Source organism: Hevea brasiliensis, chromosome 5 (assembly GCF_030052815.1).
Source record: "Hevea brasiliensis isolate MT/VB/25A 57/8 chromosome 5, ASM3005281v1, whole genome shotgun sequence".
Taxonomy (NCBI): domain Eukaryota; kingdom Viridiplantae; phylum Streptophyta; class Magnoliopsida; order Malpighiales; family Euphorbiaceae; genus Hevea; species Hevea brasiliensis.
This window is the reverse complement of record NC_079497.1, coordinates 2,194,763-2,218,645: the sequence shown is the minus strand read 5'-3', so window position 1 is coordinate 2,218,645 and position 23,883 is coordinate 2,194,763. Positions and strand designations below refer to the sequence as shown.

Sequence of the window (23,883 nt, the reverse complement as noted above, 5' to 3'; positions counted from 1 at the left end):
ACAATCTCCGCATCATTAATACCCGTAAGGTCCAATCCACCGGAAACGATCTGTTTCTCCATCTCCGCTGATCTACTTCCCACAAAAAGAATCGATCAATTTGCGATATCGAATGAATGCATAAAATTAAACGTTGCAGGCGGTGGCCGTGTTACTGTGCCTTCGAATTTCAAGCGTTAATAGCGAGCGACTCGCGGTTTGCTCGATTTTATACCAAGGGAGACGGAATTAGGGTCCGTCAAATTACCCCAATGCCCTTCCTTCAAAATATTTGCCACCTCTTGCCCTGTGTCGGTTTCGATTCAACTAAACCAACAACAAAATCTCATCAGTTTTCATTTTAAATTTATTTAGTTAAATTTAGTTTGATTAAATTTAATAATTAATTTTTTTTAAAATAAAATATATACATACGCGAACTAATGATAACAATAATAAAAAATTTAATTAGTAAAATTATTTTTAAAACTTTTCTCTTTTTGAAAGGAAAAAAAACTCAAATTTTCAAAAAGAAAAAATTCTAAATTATTTAATTTTATAATTATATAAATATTATAATAATTTATAATATAATATATTTTTTTAATTAAAGTTTACAATATTTATTCTTATTTAATGTGATAATAATAATAATAATAATTGTTATATTATTTTATTTTAAGACTTATATTAATAACTTCATAAAAGAGTGAATTACCTAGGATTTTCCATTATTTTGTATTTTGTCTCTATATTTTAACAATCTATTATTCTATATTTATAATTTACTTATAATTTATATCTATAATAATTATAATTATATATAAAAGTATGAATATTGAGGCGAACCTATGAATAGATTAAAATATTTTTAAAATAATTATAAAATACTTAATTATTATAATCAAATATTAATAGAATTGAAGCACATCTCTAAAAAGATTTATTTAACTAAATATTAGTGTAATTGAATTTAAATTAAAATAGAATAATAATTATAGTAAATTGAATTAGTATTATAATTAACAATTAATTTTAAAAAAATAAAATTATAAAATATAATTAAATATTTCATATTAATTACATAATTAAAAATATTTTTTATTCATTCTTTACTCTCTTATTCATGCATTATATATATATATATATATATATATATTACAGATTAATAACTATCATTTTGGTCCAACTTTTTAGATTTATTATAATTATAGTTAGATTTGTTATAATTATATTATAATTATATAATATAATGATAATTTTTATTTTAATATATAATTTATTTATGATGATAATAATAATAAAAAAGTAATGATAATGGTTAATAATAGCCGTGATTGATTGAGTAGTGGTCATAGTATTATTGACAGCTAAACAGTGACAATAATAGTCACTAGATAATGACAATTGTGATAATGTTCAGGTGATTATGGTAGTCACAATAATAACTATAGAGTGATAGTGGTATTAGTGATCGTTGAGTGGTAATAATGGTGATGATTAGATGACAATGGTAGTAGCAGCGCACAATAACAAATATAATGATAATGCTAATAATCAATAACAAAATCAATGAAATGGGTAGGATTATAGTCCCTTGAAATTTTAATTTTAATTTAAAGAAATTTAATTATGAATATGTATTTAATATTTAAAAAAGTAAAAATATTGTATCAATAATATATCTATTTGTCATATTATATAAAAATTATTTATGGTATATTGAGAAAGAAAAAAAAAGGAAAATAATTAAGAAACGTTTTTGTCACGACCCAACCTATGGGCCGGACCGGAACTAGGATCTGGGCCAGCCTAAAGCCCCCGAGGCCCGTAGTAAGCCTAACTATTCACTAATCCAACTCTAAGGCCCATTTGGGCTCAATTTCAAGAAATCAACCGGACAGAGTTTGGCCATAAAATGAACATTCTAACGAGGAGTTTTTTGACTCACCCGACCTGTAAACACAATAAATAATCAATTGGAGAGCTCAGCTCACCCTCTACATACTCATATCAACATAAAAATAAATGAGAGCTCAGCTCCCTCATCCAGCCCATCAAACATGCATGTGATAAAAATTTTACAGGTCCAAAATAACAATTATATTATAGACCCAAATCAATTAAATATTTCTAACACATGCGGAAATTATAAAAGCTTATAAAATTACACAAACATGAATAAACGACCTGTGAGGGAGAAAAGCAGGTTAACCTCAAAAATATCCTCCTGTGGCCTGGAAAAATATTGAACAGTAGTGAGCGTTCGACTCATAGAGTAAAATATCAATTTTAATCATAATCTCTATAACTATCTAAAACTAATGCGCCCTGTAGAATGAAATGCAACATCAGCAATAATTTTACATCACAACATCAAAAAGGTAATTTGGAGCACTCACACACCCATTAATATCAATCATAATATGTGGGAGCTGATCCCCTATACAGCTCTCTTAAATCCAACCTGTGCCAGCAAAGAACTCAAGTCGGACTTTCGCTTAATAAACCAAATCGGGGTCCCAGCGAAGAACTCAAGCCATGTCTACCCTGAAGGACTAGGTCCCAGCGAAGATCTCAAGCCGTGTCTACCCGTCATATCCATAGTCAACACCACATCACACGCACGCTAACGCACGCACACTGCTCCAAATTACCACAACAACATCCATGGCACTTTAACAGTTATGAATGTAACATAAAACGTGTCTAGAGTTTAACTACATAGATACATACATATAAGTGATGCATGAGCATGCTTGAACATATAATAATAGTGAAATTATAATTAAAATTAATATTTTACTCACAGACTTGACGGCAATCACTGTGGCGGCTGGGCGGAGGAAGAAGGTTGTCCCGGCTCACCTGACAATTTTATTACAATCATTTAATAAATTTGACTCAATACAAACTAAGAAAAGACCAAATACGTCCTAAGTCGTGCCGAAAATCTAGCAGAGTCTCCCCTATACTTAGGACCTACCGGACCTGCAAAAGGGCTCAAAATATACTTCTATATTCACAATTGATATATCCACAACTCAATCACATCACACAGCCCCTCCTGGGCCCATCCAAACAGTCATCCCTCATAATATGTAAAATTTCAATTTAGTCCTTATAATTGACTCTTTTTGCAAAAACTACCCAAATGAACTCTAAAAATTCTAAAACTTTGCCCCGCAGTCCTTAGCAATATTACTAGGCTAATGCAAAAAGAATCATAATTTTCTGAGCTACCACGAATGTTTTACGGATTTTTAATCTCATTTAAGCACTAGAAAATTATGAAAAAGTAAGGTTCGGGTTTACCTATGCCGATTCCGACTTCGGGGACGCGCTCAGGACATCTGATAATGGTGGGGTAGCCAAAACCTCGATCCAATTCGAAAACTTTTCTGGTAATCGGTCTGTCTGGCCGGAAATTCATAAACGGGGACAACTGTCGAATTTTCGCGAATTGAAGATACCTACATGAAGCCCACAACACGGGGGTTAGTACATAAATTTTACAGAATTTTCTAAGCTCAATTAATGCTCGGAAAAACACTATGAAGTTTCATGGGACCCATCGAAAAACGGTATCGGAAAAATTTGAAATTTATATCGTCGCGAAGCTCTCGACGAGTGGAGCGCTCTGGTACTCTTGGTTTTCTTGTGGGGTTCACGGTTTGCGAGAAATCTAGCCCAAAAGTCAAAATGGGATAAACTTCCCGGGCAAAAATTGGACAAACTGCCCAATGGATTTCGATGTTCTTGGTGTCTATGGAAAGCTCTCGACGAGTAGATGGATTTAGACATAACACCCGGTCCGATTGGTGGTCGGATAGGCAGGAAAAACGAAGCGGCGCGCTTGCACATCGCGTCGCTTCGTGCGCCTTTTGCCAGCGTTCCAGGCGGCGGCCGGCGAGGGGAGGTGGCTGGGGAGGCGCGCCGGCGGGCTGGGGTGGCTGGGGAGGCGGCGACGCGGCAAGGGGAGGAGGGAGGAGAGAGAAAACGGGAGAGAAAGAGAGAGGGGTCGGGACGCGCGCGGGGAGGAAGAAAAAGGAAGAAGTCGGTCCGATTCAACTGGTCCGATCCGGTCCGGTTCAATTCGACCGGTTCGATTTAGAATACAAAATTTTGAATTGTTAATCTGCCTTGGGACCGAAAACGAGGTCCAAAAATTTCGAAAAATTTTTAGAAAACTCAGAAAAATGTGTAGACTCCAAATATATTTTTAGTTTTACCACGTGGTCTTTAAATTAATTTTTAAAAATCATCAAAGTTTATATTTTCAGAAAATTGAACCCGATTTCTAAAATTCGAAAAATTTCAAATAATTTCCTAAAATTCAAATAAAATAAAATATCAATATTTACCCAAAAATAATAAATTTAAAATTTAGGGGTGTTACATTCTTCCTCCCTTACAGGAAATTTGTTCTCAAATTTTACACAAGGCAGAATAAAGTACAGGATTACACATTAAACAGATAAGGGTACTTGCTACGCATGTCCCGTTCTGACTCCCAGGTGCACTCTTCCACTGACTGGCTACTCCACAAAACCTTAACCATTGGGATCTGTTTTGATCTTAACTGTCTCACTTGGTAGTCCACTATGGCTACAGGTTGCTCCTCAAACGTCAAGTTTTCTTTTAGCTTTATTACATCCGGCTGTAGTACATGAGAAGGATCAGAAATGTATTTCCTGAGTATGGAGATGTGAAACACAAGATGAACATGAGAAAGGTTGGGTGGTAGCTCCAACCGGTAGGCAACTGCTCCAACTCTATCAGTAACCTGAAAAGGTCCAATATACCGAGGTGCCAACTTGCCCTTCTTTCAAAATCTCATAACTCCCTTCATCGGAGAAACCTTCAGGAATACATAGTCGCCTACTGCAAACTCCACATCCCTCCGTCTGGGGTCTGCATAACTCTTCTACCTACTGAAAGCTGTTTTCAATCGTTCCCTGATTAAAGGAACTATCTCTGAAGTGTACTGCACTAGGTCTACATCATGCACCTTCACTTCTCCCATTTCTGTCCAACACAGAGGAGACCTACACTTTCTTCCATATAGTGCCTCATAGGGTGCCATCCCTATACTAGAATGGTAACTGTTGTTGTAGGCAAACTCCACCAAAGCTAGTTGATTATCCCATTGACCTTCAAAATCCAAAACACTCATGCGAAGCATGTCTTCCAGTGTTTGGATTCTCCTTTTGGATTGTCCGTCTGTCTGAGGGTGGAAAGCAGTACTAAAGTTCAACTGTGTGTCAAGTGCCTCCTGCAACTTCCTTCAAAACCGAGAAGTGAACTGGGGCCTTCTGTCAGATATTATGGAAGCAGGAACTCCATGCAATCTGACTATTTCTCGAATGTAAAGCCGGGCGTACTGTGCAACAGAATATGTAGTCTTTACAGGCAAGGAGTGAGCTGATTTAGTTAGGCGGTCTACAATTACCCATATCGAATCATTTCCTCGCGTGGTATGAGACAACCCAGTCACAAAATCCATAGTAATCATTTCCCACTTCCATTATGGGATAGGGAGCTCTTGCAGCTTCCCTGACGGTCTCTGGTGTTCAAATTTCACCTTTTGACAAGTCAAGCACTTGGACACAAAGTCTGCTATGTCTCTCTTCATGCCATTTCACCAATAACAATCTTTTACATCATGGTACATCTTGGTGGAGCCTAGGTGGACATTGTACAGTGTATAGTGTGCCTCTCGCATGATTTCATTCCTGAGATTGTCCATATCGGGCACACATATCCAAGAACCTTGCAGTAAGGCGCCGTCATTGGCAAATCCAAACTCACCATCTTCACCTTGCTGTACTTCTTTCTATGATCTTCATCAATTGTTGGTCTCTGTGTTCGAAAACTCTGACCCTATCTCGCAAGTCTGGCCTCACGAAAAAATGAGCCAACAATACCCCCTGATCTGAAAGATCTAGGATTAAATCTTGATCCATCAACTCATGTACTTCCTGAATCAATGGTCTTTTCTCTGCTGAAATGTGCGCCAAACTGCCAGAAGATTTTCTGCTCAAAGCATCTGCTACTACATTGGCCTTCCCAGGGTGGTACTGGATAGTGCAATCATAGTCTTTCAGAAGCTCCATCCATCTCCTCTGTCTCAAGTTTAAATCCCTCTGTTGGAAGATATACTTCAAACTCTTGTGGTCGGTGTATATCTCGCACACTTCACCATACAGGTAGTGTCTCCAGATTTTTAGTGCAAAGATTACAGCCGTCATTTCCAAATCATGAGTGGGGTAGTTCTGCTCATGCCTCTTCAGTTGCCTTGAAGCATAAGCCACTACTTTTCTATTCTGCATCAAAACACACCCTAAGCCAACTCTGGAAGCGTCACAATACACGGTATATCCTTCACCACTCATAGGTAGTGTCAACACAGGGGCGGTGGTTAGACACTCCTTAAGCTTCTGGAAACTCTTCTCACAGTCATCTGTCCAAATGAATGGAACATTTTTCCGAGTCAACTTAGTTAGGGGAGCTACTATCCTGGAAAAGTCCTACACAAAATGCCTATAGTAGCCAGCTAGGCCCAGAAAACTTCGCACCTCAGTGACTGTTGTAGGCCTAAGCCAATAAGTTACAGCTTCAATTTTCTTGGGATCCACTTGAATGCCTTCACTAGAAACCACGTGTCCCAAGAATGAGATGCTTTCTAGCCAGAATTCACATTTTGAAAATTTGGCATACAGCTGGTGCTCCCTCAAAGTCTGCAACACCATTCTCAAGTGCCACACGTGTTCCTCCTCGGTCCGAGAGTATACCAGAATGTCATCTATGAATACGATGATAAAACAGTCCAAAAATGGCTTGAACACCCGATTCATCAAGTCCATGAAGGCTGCTGGTGCATTAGTGAGTCCAAAGGACATCACCAAGAACTCATAATGACCATATCTTGTCCTGAATGCTGTTTTGGACACGTCTTCATTACTGATTATCAACTGATGTTAGCCTGATCACAGGTCTATCTTGGAAAATAATCTAGCCCCTTAGAGCTGATCAAATAGATCATCGATCCGAGGAAGTGGATACTTGTTCTTCACAGTCACCTTGTTCACCTGTCTATAGTTAATACACAACCTCAATGACCCATCCTTCTTTCTCACAAATAGAACAGGAGCACCCCAGGGTGAAGTGCTCAGACGTATGAAACCCTTGTCCAGAAGCTCCTGTAGTTGCTCCTTTAACTCTTTCAATTCTGCTTGTACCATCCTGTAAGGCAGCATTGATATGGGGTTCGTACCCGGCACAACATCAATGCAAAACTCTATTTCCCTTCCTGGTGGCAACCCTGGAAGCTCCTCAGGGAAGACATCCATGAATTTTCTGATAACAGGAACATTTTTCATGTTGACACCTCCTACAGATGTATCTCTCACCAATGCTAAATACCCTTGACATCCATGCCTCAACATTTTTCTAGCACTAATTGCTAACACCAAATTATATGGAGCCACGCTCCTATCACCATCAAAGCTAAACTCTTCCACACCAGGTATGTGGAAATACACCTTTTTATTCCTGCAGTCTAAAGTAGCATAATGAGTTGCCAACCAATCCATTCCCAAGATTACATCGAAATCTATTACTGGTAGAGGCACCAAGTCTGTTGGGAGGATCTTTCCGTCCACTACTACTAGGCTACCCGGAAAAACTATATCTACATCTATGTTGTCACTAAGCGGGGTAGCTACAGACAAAGAGTATTCTAAAGTCGTAGGGTTTCTACCCAATCTCATGGCAAACACAGGGGAGACAAATGAGTGCGTAGCACTCGGATCTATTAAAACACGAGCCTCATAGGAACAGACCAGAAGAATACCTGCCACAACTGCATTGGAAGCCTGAGCATCCTGGTGGGTCAGGGTAAAAACCCGAGCTTGACCCCTACCCTGAGTGGCAGAACCTTGATACTGACTTCTACCTCCTGATCTACCTCCAAATCCACGTCCCCCTTGTCCTCAGCCCTGTTGGCCACTGAACTGACAGCCTGCCATGCTGAAAGCACCAGGATATAACTAACGAGGAACATTTACAACAGAACTCTGTGACCCCATCTGTGGCTCGCTGAACACGGGGCATTCCCTAGCAAAGTGACCTGGTTGGCCACACCTGAAGCATACTCCTGAACTCATCATACAAGGTCCTGAATGTCCTCTTCCACACTATGCACAAGGTGCCAAGGAAGATCCTGACCCAGACCTGAACTCATCTGCACTGCGTGACCACTGCTGGATCCGTACCCTGGTCTGAACCCTCGGGATTTGTGTCTAAAACCACTCTTCTTGTTCCTACTTCTTCCTCTGTAATTACTCTAGCCACCACTATCCGGAGCACCCATATGGAGAACACCTGAAGAACCCTCTGCTCTGTTTTTCTTTGCCCTTCCGCTGTCATCCACAGCATAGCTAATCTCAATCTGTCTGGCTCGATCAACCACCACATCAAAAGACTGATTCGACATCATGGCCAGGTTTGCATACCTCCTGTCAAGTCCCTTTAGGAATCCCTTCACCTTCATAGTTTCTGTAGCTACTGTTGTAGGGGCATACCTGCTCAATTCCAGAAATTCTATAGCATATTCATCTACAGACCTGATACATGTCAAGAAGTGAAAGCCCAAGAATATGTTTTAATTGTATATCTTTTATGTTACAGTGATATCAATAAGCACTTGCCTGGTCCCCATTTTGATCCACCCTCCAAAGATCAAGTCAGAGTCTTGATTCAGGTACTTCCAATTATTTGATATGGAACATCAAACTCAAACGTTAATTGTTTTCATTTCACTTTTTTCTTTTTAGTGATGTCGGTAATTCTTATCTAGACATAATCCAAACACAAGTAATTTATAAAATTCGATTGGGTTCACAATGAATCGGTCTCATTCAAGAACAAGTAGAATAGAGGAAATAAAACAAGATCAAACACCTAAAAGTACAGTTTAGAATATCTATCCATGTGCCTGTGTTTGATGGGACGACATGTCTCGATGATGCAACCTAGTAAAAGTTCAAGGTAGGAAAAATTTTTGGGCACTTGTTTGATTACCTGACGTTTCATGACAAACCTTTAGCAAGACGAATCCTCGTACCCTGTTGAGTTCATTTTTAATCTAGACATCCAGCACTTGTGGCAGGGCTCGCTTATACTCATAACTAAAATGGGAAGTGAAGGGTCTGAACTAGACCGGAACGGTGGCAACCCCCTAGTCTGAACTCAAACAAATGGTTCAGAAGACATCTAGAATTAATAAATTACATGATGCTCACACCCAATGCGAAACCGAATGGACTTCAATTCAACTGAGTTTCTCGTCTTCTGTAGTGCTTGAGCTGTTTGTATGAAGATTTCCTTTTAGCCTTAAATTCTCTTCATATATATGGGTTGAATTTAAGCTTTGTGCAGGAGTGTGACCTCAATCTTGATGGGGAAATTGACTACGATGAATTTGTGACGTTTATTCGGCGGCTTACAACAGATACATTCGCTGTTGTCAGTCAGGGACTGATACTGACTTTGGTTGTAGCACCCACAGTTGCAATGGCAACAAAGAAGGCTACGGAGGGTGTCCCAGGGGTTGGAAAGGTGGTGCAAAAACTACCCAATTCTATATACGCATCCCTCGTCACTCTCGCAATTGTCTGGTTCCAAAATTCTCGCCAGGACCTTGATTAGAGCTTTCAATTCTGTGCATCCAAATATCCTCCACCTGCCTGCTAGTTGTTTGCATCATGTTCATGCAATGAAGTGTTGCGATTGTTTATATCTTAATAATCAAGACGATAACATTGCTACATACGGTCAGGGTCTGGATTTCATTAAATAGCTTAGAATGCATTTCCATAGAAATGCAGTCTACAAATTTCTTTAGCGTTTTTACTTCATTCTTCTTTTTTTACCCCTGACAATTCAATGAAACATTGGAAATGAAAGGTTTCTAGCATAGAGCAAAAGGAGGCTTTCTTTTAAGCACACAAGGGTTTTCATTTATAACAAAGATTATATTTGATATTGTAGTTGAAGCTATTATTGAAAAAAACGTCATTAAGCTGCTATTAAACAATAATTCGCCTTCCCATACATATGTATCACTTGTGGAGAGTGACTGATGGAGGATTTTGATCCAGCCTCCAATCTCCAAGACTAGTATAGTTTTTACTGCATCAGAAGAGTCTTGCAGAGAAAAAGTGTTGCTCAAAATTAACCTTTTAAAACACAAGGTTCACAAGGAATATGGACCCAAAAATGGCGGTCTAATGTGAGAGATGAAGTTCTTCTCAAAAATACCTTCATAGTTAAGACTTAAGAGCTAGCTAGCAACCTAACACAACCACTTCACACGATAATGTATAATATATCCAAGAAAAGGAGAAGTAAACAACAAAGATGGCAAGAGAACTAGACCATAATTAAAGATTGAAATACAAAATGTTTTTAAGTCTTAAAAAGCACGGTAAGGTGTCACCCTGATGATTAAAATTTTTAATCACTGAGAGGATAAACAGCCATCCCTAGCCGCGAATTCCTAGAATTTTAAGATATTGAAGCATTCGAATGGGACTAAACTGTGGCGGCCAGAAAGTTTTAATCACTGACTGATGTTGATACTACTGAAAGCATTTTCATCAGCAAGATATTAGTCCAGTTTTGAAGCAATGAACCAAATTGTAATCAAACATTACTCAGCTTTTCTAGCTTGGCTTTAGCAGAATCAAGTTGTTCTGCACAATATTCAAATATTGAAGATAAAAGCAATGTCAATAATGTTGCTTAGAGCAAATCGAAGAAGACCAGGGAGTGAATAGAAGATGCTACTTACTCTTTCCAGATGCTGTTGCTTTTTGGATAGTTGTACGAAAAAATATGTTCCCATTTTTCTGATAGACAGTCTATGTTCAAGAAGAAAATATGTCATATCCCTGTATGATGGCCTCTGATCAATGTAATACAAGATTTTTATTTTTCAAAAAATAATTAATACAGAACACTAACAGAATTGTACGAATGAAGCATTCAAGCAAACATATTTGGAAATGCAAAGATACCAGTATGCTCTTCATGCAACCACAGTTAACACCACAAGCTATAATAACAATACCAAATGTTGTGCTAATTAGATATGCAGCACCCACCTCAGGCAATAGGACTTTAGAGGCTTTCCTCAAAAACAAAGGTCTAACATGCATTGAATTTGGCCTTATGGTAATTTGTGATAGGTGAACTAGTGGTCCAGAAAAATTGGTGGATAATAGCGAACAAATATATAGATAGAACAGAAAGGCGCGAAAGACTAGGAGGACAAAGCTTCCAAACAAAGATAAATTGCCAATTTTCTAAGTCACTAAACTGAAGAAAGAGAAATATAACATCTATTAACCGATAATAAGTTCAAGTTCTTCATCAAAGGACTCCTAACTAATCCAAAGGATCAACATACAAAATAATAGACTAGTGATAAGATAGCAGTACAATATTTGCATAATTCAATACAGTTCTTAACAAAATTCCATTTTCTTGCTAATGCCCAGTTAATTTTTCACAAACACACAAGATAGGCTCATTCTTATCCATATGCTCTATATCAAACACTGATCCAATTAACATTGATATTGAATCTAGAAATAGGAATCAAACAAAGATAAGAACCCACAGAGCAAGAAAAAGAGCAAAAGGCAAGCTTGGTATCGGAAATTGGCTAAAGAGCTAACCCGAGACGATGAAAGATTATTCAGCTCTGCTAAAGCAACTTCATGACTTCGTATCTGACAGATTAAAGAAACAAAAATACCCACAAAAAATTAAGTAGATACATATGCAAATTCAATTGAGAGAGAGAGAAGCTGGATACCGTTTTTATGAGATCAAGTTTCGGGTCTGAAGCAGAGGAGGAGGACTCGGAGGTCGCCGCCATAGAGGCGCATACGGTCACCTTTTATCTTTTTGTGTTGAAAATAAAAATCCCGTTGAAGCATTATATTTACCAGTGCCGTTTTGAGGCTTTGAAAAAATAAAAAAATAAAATACCAGTGCCGTTTTGATGGAATGAGGCCGCTTCAATTGACATTTTTATTCTCACATTTATTATTATTTTTTAAATTTTACATTACAATAAAATTTATTAATTAGTATTTTTAATTAATTTTTAATAGCTTTATTATCATATTTAAAAAATTTTCAAAATTGAAAAGATTGTTTTTTTGAAGTGATTTTCAAATTAAAATAGTTCTCGTTGTGATTTATGAAAGAGATTAAGACTAATAGTGTATATTAATTAAACAATTTTTTAATTTCATTGAATCTAATATATATAAATTGAAATTTTAAAATTAATTTATAAAATTAATCACTAAAATCATTATATGACATAATCTCTTTAAAATATAAAAATATATATTAATTTATATTATTAAATTAAAATAATAAATAATCTGCATAATACACAAACAAAATGATTAAGTAGAATATAATATTAAAATCCATCTAACGCAAATTTTACTTGAGTAATTGGAATAAACACATTCTAAAAAAGTACGACTATTATAAAAGCAAGCTCATTTAACATCTCTTCAATTAAATATTTATTATTATGAAATTCATACAAAGTCAATATTCTTATGGTAACAAATATTTGATCAAATCATTATTATAAAAAAAAATCATTTTATAGTAAATGCATTTTTTCTTTTTACAAATAATTAGAATAAACTAATTACCACTTGAACAAATCAACCCCTTCCCTATATTTAAAAAAAAAAAAAAAAAAAAACAACCCCTTCCATTCATCGGAGTACATTTGTCTGGAACCAATTTGAATCTCTAAGCCAGCTAGAGAAATTTTGTCAACACACTACACACCAGTGCAAGACAAAGGCAAAGGTGGAGTTCACAGCCACAGCAATATTATTTTCCACACTGGAAATTACGAGAATTTTCATCTTTAACATATTTTACAACGAAATGAACCTAAATTCTAACTAAAATTCTGTGGTTTAATTTAATTTAATATTCAAAGGCTCCCTTAATACCTTCAAGGGATTCTCCAAGAGATGCCCTGACAAAGAAGCCAATGGAAATGAGATTAATTTTGAGAGGAATTATATATATATATATAATGAAAGAAAGCAGACAAAATACTCGACTTCAAAATGAGGAAACTGGCTTTAAATAAGAACAGGACAAAAAATGCGTGCGAATGAAAGAAAAATCTATTACTTTTTTTTTTTTAAATTCCTAAGATTAATCTTCCAATTTTGGATGCCAACAAGAAAGTTATTCAAGTCAAACAATGATTTACTTTGCGCCAACACTAATGATAACATGTCTCAAGATGTTGATCAATTGTTTTAGGAATGGGGAATAGTAACAAATCTGTTCCTCTCAGATACTACACAAATTCCACATGCACAAAAAAATCTCACCTTCTACTCCCACGCTCAGTTACTGACAGTTGACTCAGGCATACTTATGCACGCTTCATGAAACAATAATCCATTATCGACACAATCCTTCATTCCGAACGATAATACATTTCTATAACTTCTAATCTGATCTGATAGGACCTCACTTTCCCACGCTCAACTTGGCCAAACTGAGCCCTTTAACAAAGCAACTTACAGGTATTCTAGTGGCGAAAGCGTATCAACTTATATCTATAGTTTGGAAACTGAGTAAGTGGACCTATAGGTTATTCTTTTACATTGATTCTTGTAGATTGATGAGGAAGAGAAAGAGAGAAAATCACTCATATTAAAATAATCGTTTACTGTTGTGAATTAAATTTTGTCAAGTGAAGATTTCAGAACATGTTGGGGTATGAAGACACATCAAGAGTTATCTACGCCGTGCTAGTTTTCTATGAATATTTCAGGCCTTACAAAGGGGAAATATATCGGTTATTAAACAGAATCAAATAAAAGGATTGAATTGAGTAATGATGCCATAATTAAATCTTAAGTTAATGCTAACTTAGCTCTTGGATTTGGACACATTTGCAAAGCTTATATGTTCCAGAGTAAAATGCTAATCCAAATTCTATATATGGAAGAAAGATATATTCCAAAAGCCCAATAATAAATGAAAGAAAAAACTTTTGAGCATTCATACACGTTCACTTCTGCCCTAAGCAATTGGGTGACATAATTGATATTTTACTTCTCCAACTATAGTGACAAACATGTGAGAAAATATGGATTGTTAAGCTAATCTCTGCCAAACCAGTGGGATAGTAAAGGATTCATCTAAGTATATAATGATAATTTTCCATAATGAGATCCTTTTCTCTCTTCATCCCTTGCAAAACTGCTAAAGGGTGGTTCTCCTTAGAGGGGTATGTTTAGATGATTAATCACACAAGATGTCAAATTCTCTTCCACCATCAGCTTAAACTCATACACCCGACTAAGCTCTTTGCAAGTCAGAACAACCTAGCAAAAAGTCACACAAACTGACATCATTCTACAACAGTTTAGACCTTGTACAATTAATTGTTCTCCAAACTTATCAAAAACCAATTTTCTTGATATTGTTTTTTCCCCTTTAGAAATGAGTCCCCATCCCTATATTGTTTGTCCTCCATCCCATTCACCCAACACAATCAATTTAAGCTCACATTAAAGACATCTAAATTACCCTTCAAATTATCCCACATAGCCACTTTCAAATGTGACCAACTTACATTACATAGGCAATTATCAACCACAAAGAGTACCAGGGAAGAAAACTTCCTCATCCAACCTCCCTCACTCCCTCACTAATGAGTCTCAATAGATATAACTGGTCCAATCATTTATAATACATACTACAGCTACAACCATATCTATGCCATGCCATATTACTTTCATGTTTGATTTCTTCGATCGAATTCAAATACTATCAGTTCAATACACACACACACACCCATTATAATACCATGATTATCATATGCCCCAGGTTCATTACCCACCGATTTAAACTCACCCTCCATACAGACACATATTTCCACATGGAAAACACTTTCTGATAAAGGGCTTGATGTTGAACTTACTTATACATACAGTACTTGTACTCTTGGCTTCGAACGAGATCTTTCTCACCTTCTTCGAGCTGCAATTAGAAATCAGAGGACATATAAAAAATTTCTAAACCAAAAGTAAAATAATCAGAACCAGCTAAAAAATCTATCTATACCGGATCGCTCTCGTAAATAAGCTCATAACAAGTCGGAGAAAGGCAGCGCAAAGCACAATTCTCCTTGGCCGTCATCGAGGATTTGCATTGCTGGCCCCATAGTCCACTAATTCCATCACAGACCACAAAACCCAGAAATTTTTAAAAATAAAAAGAAATATATAACCCAAAATTGTTTCAAAGAAAAAGAAGTTAACTTCACCTCTCTATATCAGCATAGCACTCGTTCTTCTTTTGCCTGATTTCCGTGTCCTGCAATATCAATAAAGAAATCAACATCAAATTCCAAAATTAAGGAAAAAAATTCAAAAAGATGGAGAGAGAGAGAGAGAGAGATAGACAAAATTACAGATATTGGGTGACGAGACTTGGAGAGAACAGGAGCAGCTATAAACAAAAAGGAAAAAATACAAATAAAGAGAAAGTAATCTGGAGGAGGAATATGAATAAGATTAGCCATCTGCTGTTCGATCAAACAAGAAAAAAAAAGGGTTTCCGATCTCTACTGACAGATGATTAACAAGCAGATTCTTCTCCTGTGAAGAGGGAGCAGTGCTGATTGTTTCTCTCTCTCTCTCTGCGATGATCACAAGGACGGCTACCGGTCGGTATTATAGGTTACCCGAAATGATTCGACGGGTTTTTTTATGTAATTTTATTCTGCATGGATTGCCATTTTTTTATATATATAATTAATTATCTGATGAAATTCAAACTGGAGAATTTATCATCATAAAAGTATTTTAATATCATTAAATTAAATAATATTGATTCAAAACAAATTTGGATTTAGTAATAACATTTGGATTGGAAATTAGATTTTATGTATATTTATGTATTTAAAATTATTTATGTATAATTAATTAAATATAAAATACATATTATTATTTATAAATATTGAAATAATAATAATAATAATAATAGTTAAATTTTAATGTTAATTTCAATGAGTCATTTTTATTTTAAATATTAATTACAAAAGTTTTAATATCAAAAGAAATCACAAAATTTTAATTTTTAAATTTGTTATTATTATTATTATTATTATTATTATTATTATTATTATTATTATTATTATTATTATTATTATTATTATTTTGTACATGCCTTTAATTGATCTCTTAAGCATATCATCATTAGCTAAAATTAAAAAAAAAATTATGATTAAAATCAATAATAACCTAACGTAATTTTTTTTCCTAATGGCCTTATTTTGTTTTTAAAAAAAAAACTTATCAACCATACCATTGTTATTTTCATTTTTTTAAATTTCTTATTTAAGTTGATTGTTTTTCTTTTTCCTGTAAAGTGAAGAATTTTTTTTTTTTTTACTTATTTAGAAATTAATAGAAGGCAAATATATAATATTTTAAAAATTTTAAAAATACAAGAAAGTAAAATTTTCTCAATCTGTTCATTTGAAGCTTGTCATCGACTTGCATCCAGTGGGCAACATGGACTTTAATCAATCTGCTTTTCCGGTCCCAAAATATACCCCTGTATTTTTATGTCCTCCAGATTTTCCTCAGGATTAATCAGAAAAAATGCAGAAAACCATGACAACTCAATCAAACCAAGAAGCCAATTCATAAACTATATATTTTTCAAATCCTAATTCTCCAAAACACATATGCTTCATGAAGCAGAGGCCATCAGCACGTCACTGTGTATGTATTCAGGAAGCACTGTTCCTTCAGAGAAAATAAATTTCTTTGTTGCACTGAAAATGTTGGCCATCTGCAGAACCACAGTTTGTGATGCAATGGCAGTTGGGAGGAGGGATGCTGGAAGGTGAGGCATACACTCAGGAATCCATTCCTTCCTGCCGAAAGATGATGCATACAGTGTCAATACTGCCCGACAAAATATGAATCTGCAGAGGATGAAAACAACTTTCACTCAACAATCTTTTAGGTCACTTTTGCAGGCCCATAATATGCAATCATTAAGGACTCGTCAATTAGTGTTGCCAACATGTATAACTTCTAAAAATGTAGAAACAATATTAAACTGATGGGGAACTGGGGGCCTGTGGGAGATAAAGACAAATTGCAAAGAACCACTGCCATTCACATTACAATACGGGACACTCAAGTTCAAGCCATAATAATATTCAGCAACATGAGATGTTGGAAGTTCTAAGACTGACAATAAACCATTTTACTAAGCAAATATTTAAAGCTCAGTATTAAGGTGGTTTGGCAAATATATCCAGACTTTTAATCCCACATGTAAATCCAAAAATGAGAAAACCACTCAACTGTTATAGAGGAGCAGTTCTAAGATGGCATTAGTTTCATAATGTGAAGGGTTTCACATGTAAATGTTACTCAAATTGGAAAGCTCATGGATCTTGCTTATAGTTAGACAATTGATGAATCTCTTTATCCAAGTCAGTGCAATTTGATGGCTTTGTCAGACCAAACATTCAGTGGTCATCAAACTTTTACTCTGCACATGCCTACAAAATCAAACCTAGCAAAAAAAAAAGAGGCAATTAAATGGTACCTCAATAAAAGTCGCCTAAGGAATGGATCTCCTAAAATTTGTGCCCAAACAGGATCGAGAGCGTCCAAATTTGCTAAGGTTGATCCCCAGTCATTCAAGGATGAAGAAAGCAATTTCTCAGCCATGTTATATGTATCCTGACACCCATTCCATCCGTTAATATATAGGAGGAACTAAACTACCAAGTAAGAAACACATAGGTGTTAATTCTCACCATTTCAATATCAGAGCCAGACAAACCAATCAATAGACAAAAAGCCCGCAATGGAGTAGTCAGAAAAAGAGTGAACAGACTACCACTCTGGTGACGAGAGGATTCAGCAGCATTGAGGGAAATTGAACAGCGTGGAGATATGGCAATTGCAGCTGGCTCTCCTTTCTCAGCTCCATTTACAGCCTGCAAATGTTTAACATTACAATATTGTGGAGATAAGGTAATTAACATTCTCAAATGGAAAGCAATATCCACTCTAGCACACAAGGACAATTCAGACCAAAATGGCTATGCACATGCAGTAGGCAAAACTAAGATGCCTCAGAAGAAATAGAAATTAAAGCTTTTTAGTGAACTTGTGCCCAACTTCTGCCAGCATCAGAAACAACCAAGAATATTGCACCCATCTAATAACAACGACCAAGAATTGACACACTTGCCTTGAATGTGTCACTGACATCACTGTCAATAACTATAAAAAGAGGCCTTCTCATAAATGGAACTAAATCAGTAGGGTAAATGCTGTTTAATCCTGGAAAAAGGATAATTTAATGTCAGATAAATGACAAGTCCTGCCATAAATGAACAGTACGTCTACTCTGCATCCCACAAAATATCAACTAATAATCAGAATTTTCTCAAGTATGTTGCCAGAAGTGCCCATTATTAGTGAGAAGAACAGCTAACATAAGAATGTTAGAAGAAAAGAAATGCATAAAACTTCATCCCCATCTTGATTATCTTCAGTTGTATTGTACAGTCAATCTCAGATGTTCAAGTCATTGTTTTTTGTAGTTGGGTTATGCCTGGAATGGTGTTTGAGTTATTAATGTGTTGGAGAGGAGGCATGAGGTGGTGACTGGACAATAGCACCACTTTATGTTATCCAAAGTTTGCAGTGAGGAATTACAAAGCCCTCAAAGGAGCAGAGATCAACATCAGAGAAAAATTTGAGGTTTCAATTGAGGAACCTGTTCTCTTGTTTTCCAGCTTCATCAAAAGCTAAGTATTCTGTGCCTTTCTAGAGTTTTTGGATGTAATGGCTCTTTATTCTTTCTTTCCTTCCTCCAATAAACAAAATATATATGAACCCTTTTTTCATGTTTCTTCTTCAGTAGTCTTTTGTATAATAATATAATTCCAGCATAGTTAAGTGGCATCCCCTATGTTGGCATTCTCAATAACATTTCAGTTAAAAAGACACATTTCAGTGGTCACTCACATGGATTTACATGGTAGTTTGTCACCAATGAGCTTTTTTATGTAGTCATCTGTCATCATCAGTTTTATTAGGACCTGATGTAGTTAGGTAACAGGAACAAGTAGTAGCTTTAGTCAATAAAATTTCATAGAGCCTAGTACTTTTAAGAATAACATGAAAATACAGTATAAAACAAGAAAGGAATATACATGTAAACCCACACACACAAACACATAAAGAATGTAGAATTACCTGTGTAATTGCATTAACTTGGCATACAAGAATTGATTAGGCGACTACAGGTAAATGGAAATTTGAAGGTTTGTGACCAAACAGGTGCATGAAAGGGAAATTTCTTCATAATGTTCTAAGTACCTCCATTTCCACGAGCACCAAAATACAAGCAGTCTCCTTTACTTCGCCTTGAAGATTGGTTTTGACAATTACTAGGTGAACTAAATGGAGAAGTGGAAGCTCCATCCAAGTCGACGTTATGAGATTGAAAGTTCCTCACAACATTCTCAGCAGTGTTGATAGAAGTTCCAGCACCTAGGGGAGATGAAAGTTTGTCCAACTCTTCCTGAAGCAATTTAATGATGCTAAGAGGCATGGAAATCCCATATGTCTATAGTGGATATGAGGAAGGAAAAGAAAGAAAGAAGTAAACATGAACTCCAAAGTAAAGCAAAACATGCAACCTGAAGCTGACAAATATATAAGGAGAACTCCATCAGCAAGTAGCTCCTCACAAATCATACAAGTGAAACCACAAGCCCATGTATAAATTGGGTGTCAATGTCATATTATCTACAACAACATTAAAAAAAAGTAGTCTTTGTCATGTCAACTTCTGAAGGGGCATTACATCAATCAGCATTGTTAAATAAGTAGACAAACATTGTGAATGCATATCTTCGTGGGCACATTATATACAAGCACAACACATCAAAGAACACTAATTTATAATATGTGATTAGGCATCCAACATGTAAATGTCTCTAATTTATAAAACTACATTGTAAGTCAAGATTCCTAAATGGATGAGCACCTCACAGCCTTGGTTCACCAGACAACATAAAATCTCTATAATCGTCTCTGTTCTATGCGGTTATGACATTTTTGTTATCAGCTCAGAGCCTCAACCTACAGTCAAAGGACTCGAATCCTCCTTAATCCAAAGGGAACAAAATTAATATGACTTCCACCACATTCAATAATCAGAAAGCAGCACATTTCCTTCCTCTTGATAATATGATGAGTGCTAAATCAACTTGGATAAACTTCTTTTTTTTAAGCTGTCGTCATCACTCAAACCATCTTTAAACTTTGAAGCCGTCACCAGTCTCCCAGTAAGAAAGCAAGAGAAACCACCAACGTGAAAGTTGTCAAAGCATCAGATCCTCAATTTCCAAGTTCTATGGTAATCAGGACATTGAGATGTTAAAATGCTTCAACAAACCATTTTAATATTAATTTAATACCGGACCTTGCCCAAAGCAGGTAAATTTCAGATTTTCAATACATACCTGACTTGGAGGTTCCATAAACCTTTAGGTCAAAACATGAGAAATAGGTAATTAAGGAGCAGAAATGTAACGGTAAAACTTATATATCATATCATACTCACTGCTTAAAAATGCATCAAAGACGGATGATATAATACAACTTTCCGTGAGTTTGCAGGCAAAGTAGGATCAGTGATGTCCTGGTTGTAGTTAATGCGACTAGGCCCTGGACCTCCATTCTGACCAATTTTGGTACTATTTGACTGGTAAAATGAACCACTTGGTTCCCACTCCAGGCACTGAAGCATCCTGAAGGTGTGTAGAGTGAGCTCTGAAAACTTAACCTGATCCAGAAAGAAACCAATAAATGAAAGGAAAAAAAGAGACAATGGCATTTAACAATATCAGGAAAATTAATTATCAGAACATCTCAGTTGAAAACTATGTATGATAAATTCTCCTGTCAATACGGGAAAGTAAGAAAGAAAAACTTTAATACCTAACTTCATTGTGGTGGTAGCTACTCAGTATTGCATCTTGTAATCTCAAGCTTCTTCTTGTCGCAATGCGTGGTAGTGAGTCTGGATGAGGGTCCAATACAAGACTATATCTTAACCTGATATTCAGAAAAGCTGCATCGGCTTTCAAAATATTTAATTATTTCCTGAACCACCAGCTTCCATTCTTTAAAGTCAGTTTCCTGCAGACAAGATTATTCCAAGGCCATACTTATCAGTCAATCTGTCTACAAGCAAACAAAATTAATTTGAAATTCAAACATCCATCATCTAGGATGGAAAAATCACCAAAAAAGATACAGAGCATAGCATCAATTCTTTTTGAACTTCAGTATATCATCAGTTTAAAATGTCACGAAATATAACTGTTTTGCAGAAATGAAAATATCAGCCATTTTCATCAGTTCAAAATTTCATATACAATGATAATGTTCCATTTCTTGCTACTAGTTTCTCAAAAAAAAAAAATCTTGATGCACAATTACAAGATAAACAAACTTGGAAAATAATTAATGAGCAAAATCTTTTTCACGTCTTCATTATCAACTTTCATTTTAAGGAAAACAATATTGTACCAAATATATATATCATACGTTAGTCATCCAGATAAGGCGCGAAAGATACATTTATAAACAAAAACACGTAAACTACCAAAACAATAATGTATAGAAAGGTCAATAACCAGAACAATGACCTGAAATGTCCTCCTGCATTCATCAACAAAGATTTTGAGCTGATTAACCAACTGATGCACCATTTCTCGTCGGTTCAAAACCAGACACACCATTAAAAACATGGCAAAAAACCTCAGCTGTTTGTTTGCAAGATTGAGATCTTAAAACAAAACATCCTTTAAACACTCTCGACTCAATATCGCTTCATAGAATATGTATGACTCTGACAAGTAACCTGCATCACTTGTCCGCATAAATTGCCCATAATAAAGCTGAGCAATTGGAGATGCAATTTCCCCAATCTCCCATCTCTTGAGACCAGCATCCACAAGCTTCTGCCGATTCTCTTGCTGAAACTTCCACAATTTGGTATAGACCTTGAATACCTTGTAAAATTATGTATCATACCTAAGAATAGAACCAAATACAAACATTACCTCTCAGCACATTGACCTACTACAGGGCTACCTCATGCTATTTGAAAACCACAAATTATTGTCCCTGCTACATGCTATTGAGCAATGATGCATTTACTTAATAACAAAACTATTATACGCAGTGAAAAATAAACCAATCCTCGCAATTATTAATTCAAAAAGTGAAGAGAAAAGGTCAAATAATTATTCCTTAATCAGAACATTCACTTAAATTCATTAACCCATATCTTTCCTATATCCCATTTGGATATTAATTAAGAACTCCAAATCGAAAACAAATTAACATGAATCCAAAATTTCCTTTTCGCAGCAGCCAAACAAAAAATGAAGTGACAGAGAAAGAAAGTACCTATTTCGTTCATAATATGGCAAGTCGCTGATCTTAGAGAACTTCTTGTCGGCTTTCTCCACCGAGACCAATACACTTGACTCACAGGAATATTACTGGAATTCTCGCTTATAATCTGCTGCTGCGACATTGATTTCTTTATCTAATTAAGCCCTAAATCGAGAAAAAAAAATTCTGCTCCAAGAATCACATAACCACGAGTGTTTGATCGTTTTTCTCAATTTCTGAAATCGTTTTGGATGATCTGATCAATGGGTGGTAGGTAGTAGTATATAGTAACACTTTTTACTACAAGTGGAGAATGATAAAGGTGGGAAGTGAGAAGCGATAACTGAGAAGGGATAAGACGACGGTTAACGGAGTAATTCCGGTGGATTGAGGGGGTTAAGGAATCAGACGGTAACCGGAGGTAGAGGTGAGAGTCTGCCAGTAGGGTGTGGATTATTCAGTTATGAAACTCGGTTATTGGCATGAGTATATTTAATTAACTGAATTTTTTATTAATGAATATATTATTTTTTAAATTATTTAATATATTAATTTTATTAATACTATTTAATATAATTATTTTTATTAAAAATAAATTATGTTTATTTTTTTTCTAAATAAAATACTATAAACATATTTTATTAGTTACTAATATAAAATATATATTTTTAATTAATTGATTTATAATGAATAATTAATCAAATATTTTTAATGTCAACCAGCTTGTGCATGTATTTATGAGCTTGTATTTGAATTTTAAATTTTAAATATTAAATTGAAATTTATAATTTAAAATTCATAAGTTTAAAAATATTTTATTTATTTAAAAAAATAATTTTAATTTTAAATATAAAATATAAGTGAGCATTTTATAAAAAAAAAAAAAAAAAAAAAAAAAAAAAAAAAAAAAAAACTTAGCATATAAGGAGATTAGGCGGTGGGGCTCAAACTTAGCATATAAGTTTTTAACCATTAAATCAAGTTTGAATACAATATAAATTTACATAATTACTAACGACGTAATGTATGTCAAAAATAATAATAATAAAAGGATATTATAAATAGATATTATATAAAAATAAAATTAAACATTTTCAAATTATATTTTTATGATAAAATTTATGTTCATTATTTAATTATATATTTTAATATTTTTACAAATTTATATTTTTTAATGTATGTTATAAATTTTAAACTCATGTAATATTTAAATTAATTATTATAAATACTAATAAACTTAACTAAATGATATTAAATATTTTTATTTTAAATTTAAACTTCACTTAAAATTAAATAAAATTTTTTATAA

General features: G+C 35.0%; 2 protein-coding genes and 1 pseudogene across 2 annotated transcripts; 1 reads left to right on the top strand and 2 right to left on the bottom strand.

Annotated features, from left to right (window-relative positions):
- Positions 1 to 116: 116 nt before the first annotated feature.
- On the top strand, positions 117 to 10,026 carry LOC110664278 (uncharacterized). Its single transcript, XM_058147620.1, has 3 exons — positions 117 to 196; positions 8,605 to 8,743; positions 9,421 to 10,026. The coding sequence occupies exons 1-3, from the start codon at positions 117 to 119 to the stop codon at positions 9,688 to 9,690; spliced, it is 489 nt and encodes a 162-aa protein (XP_058003603.1). The 3' UTR covers positions 9,691 to 10,026.
- Positions 10,027 to 12,769: 2,743 nt separating this feature from the next.
- LOC110664276 (uncharacterized) lies at positions 12,770 to 16,440 on the bottom strand. Its single transcript, XM_058147619.1, has 7 exons — positions 16,426 to 16,440; positions 15,691 to 15,757; positions 15,530 to 15,567; positions 15,383 to 15,432; positions 15,181 to 15,286; positions 15,038 to 15,096; positions 12,770 to 13,066 (listed from the first exon to the last, which is right to left on the bottom strand). Exons 1-7 carry the CDS (start codon positions 16,438 to 16,440, stop codon positions 13,015 to 13,017), a joined length of 387 nt encoding a protein of 128 aa, XP_058003602.1. The 3' UTR covers positions 12,770 to 13,014.
- Positions 16,441 to 16,523: 83 nt separating this feature from the next.
- LOC110664277 (uncharacterized) lies at positions 16,524 to 23,067 on the bottom strand (annotated as a pseudogene).
- Between the last annotated feature and the right edge of the window lie 816 nt (positions 23,068 to 23,883).

Coding starts and splice junctions, on each gene's coding strand:
- LOC110664276 (XM_058147619.1), bottom strand. Junction 15,568..15,690: donor AATCTGCTTGTTAATCATCT/GTCAGTAGAGAT, acceptor TTTTGTTTATAG/CTGCTCCTGTTCTCTCCAAG. Junction 15,287..15,382: donor TGCTATGCTGATATAGAGAG/GTGAAGTTAACT, acceptor TGATGGAATTAG/TGGACTATGGGGCCAGCAAT.
- LOC110664278 (XM_058147620.1), top strand. CDS start 117: ATGCATAAAATTAAACGTTGCAGGCGGTGGCCGTGTTACTGTGCCTTC. Junction 197..8,604: donor TTAATAGCGAGCGACTCGCG/GTTTGCTCGATT, acceptor ATTCATCTACAG/ACCTGATACATGTCAAGAAG. Junction 8,744..9,420: donor AAGTCAGAGTCTTGATTCAG/GTACTTCCAATT, acceptor AGCTTTGTGCAG/GAGTGTGACCTCAATCTTGA.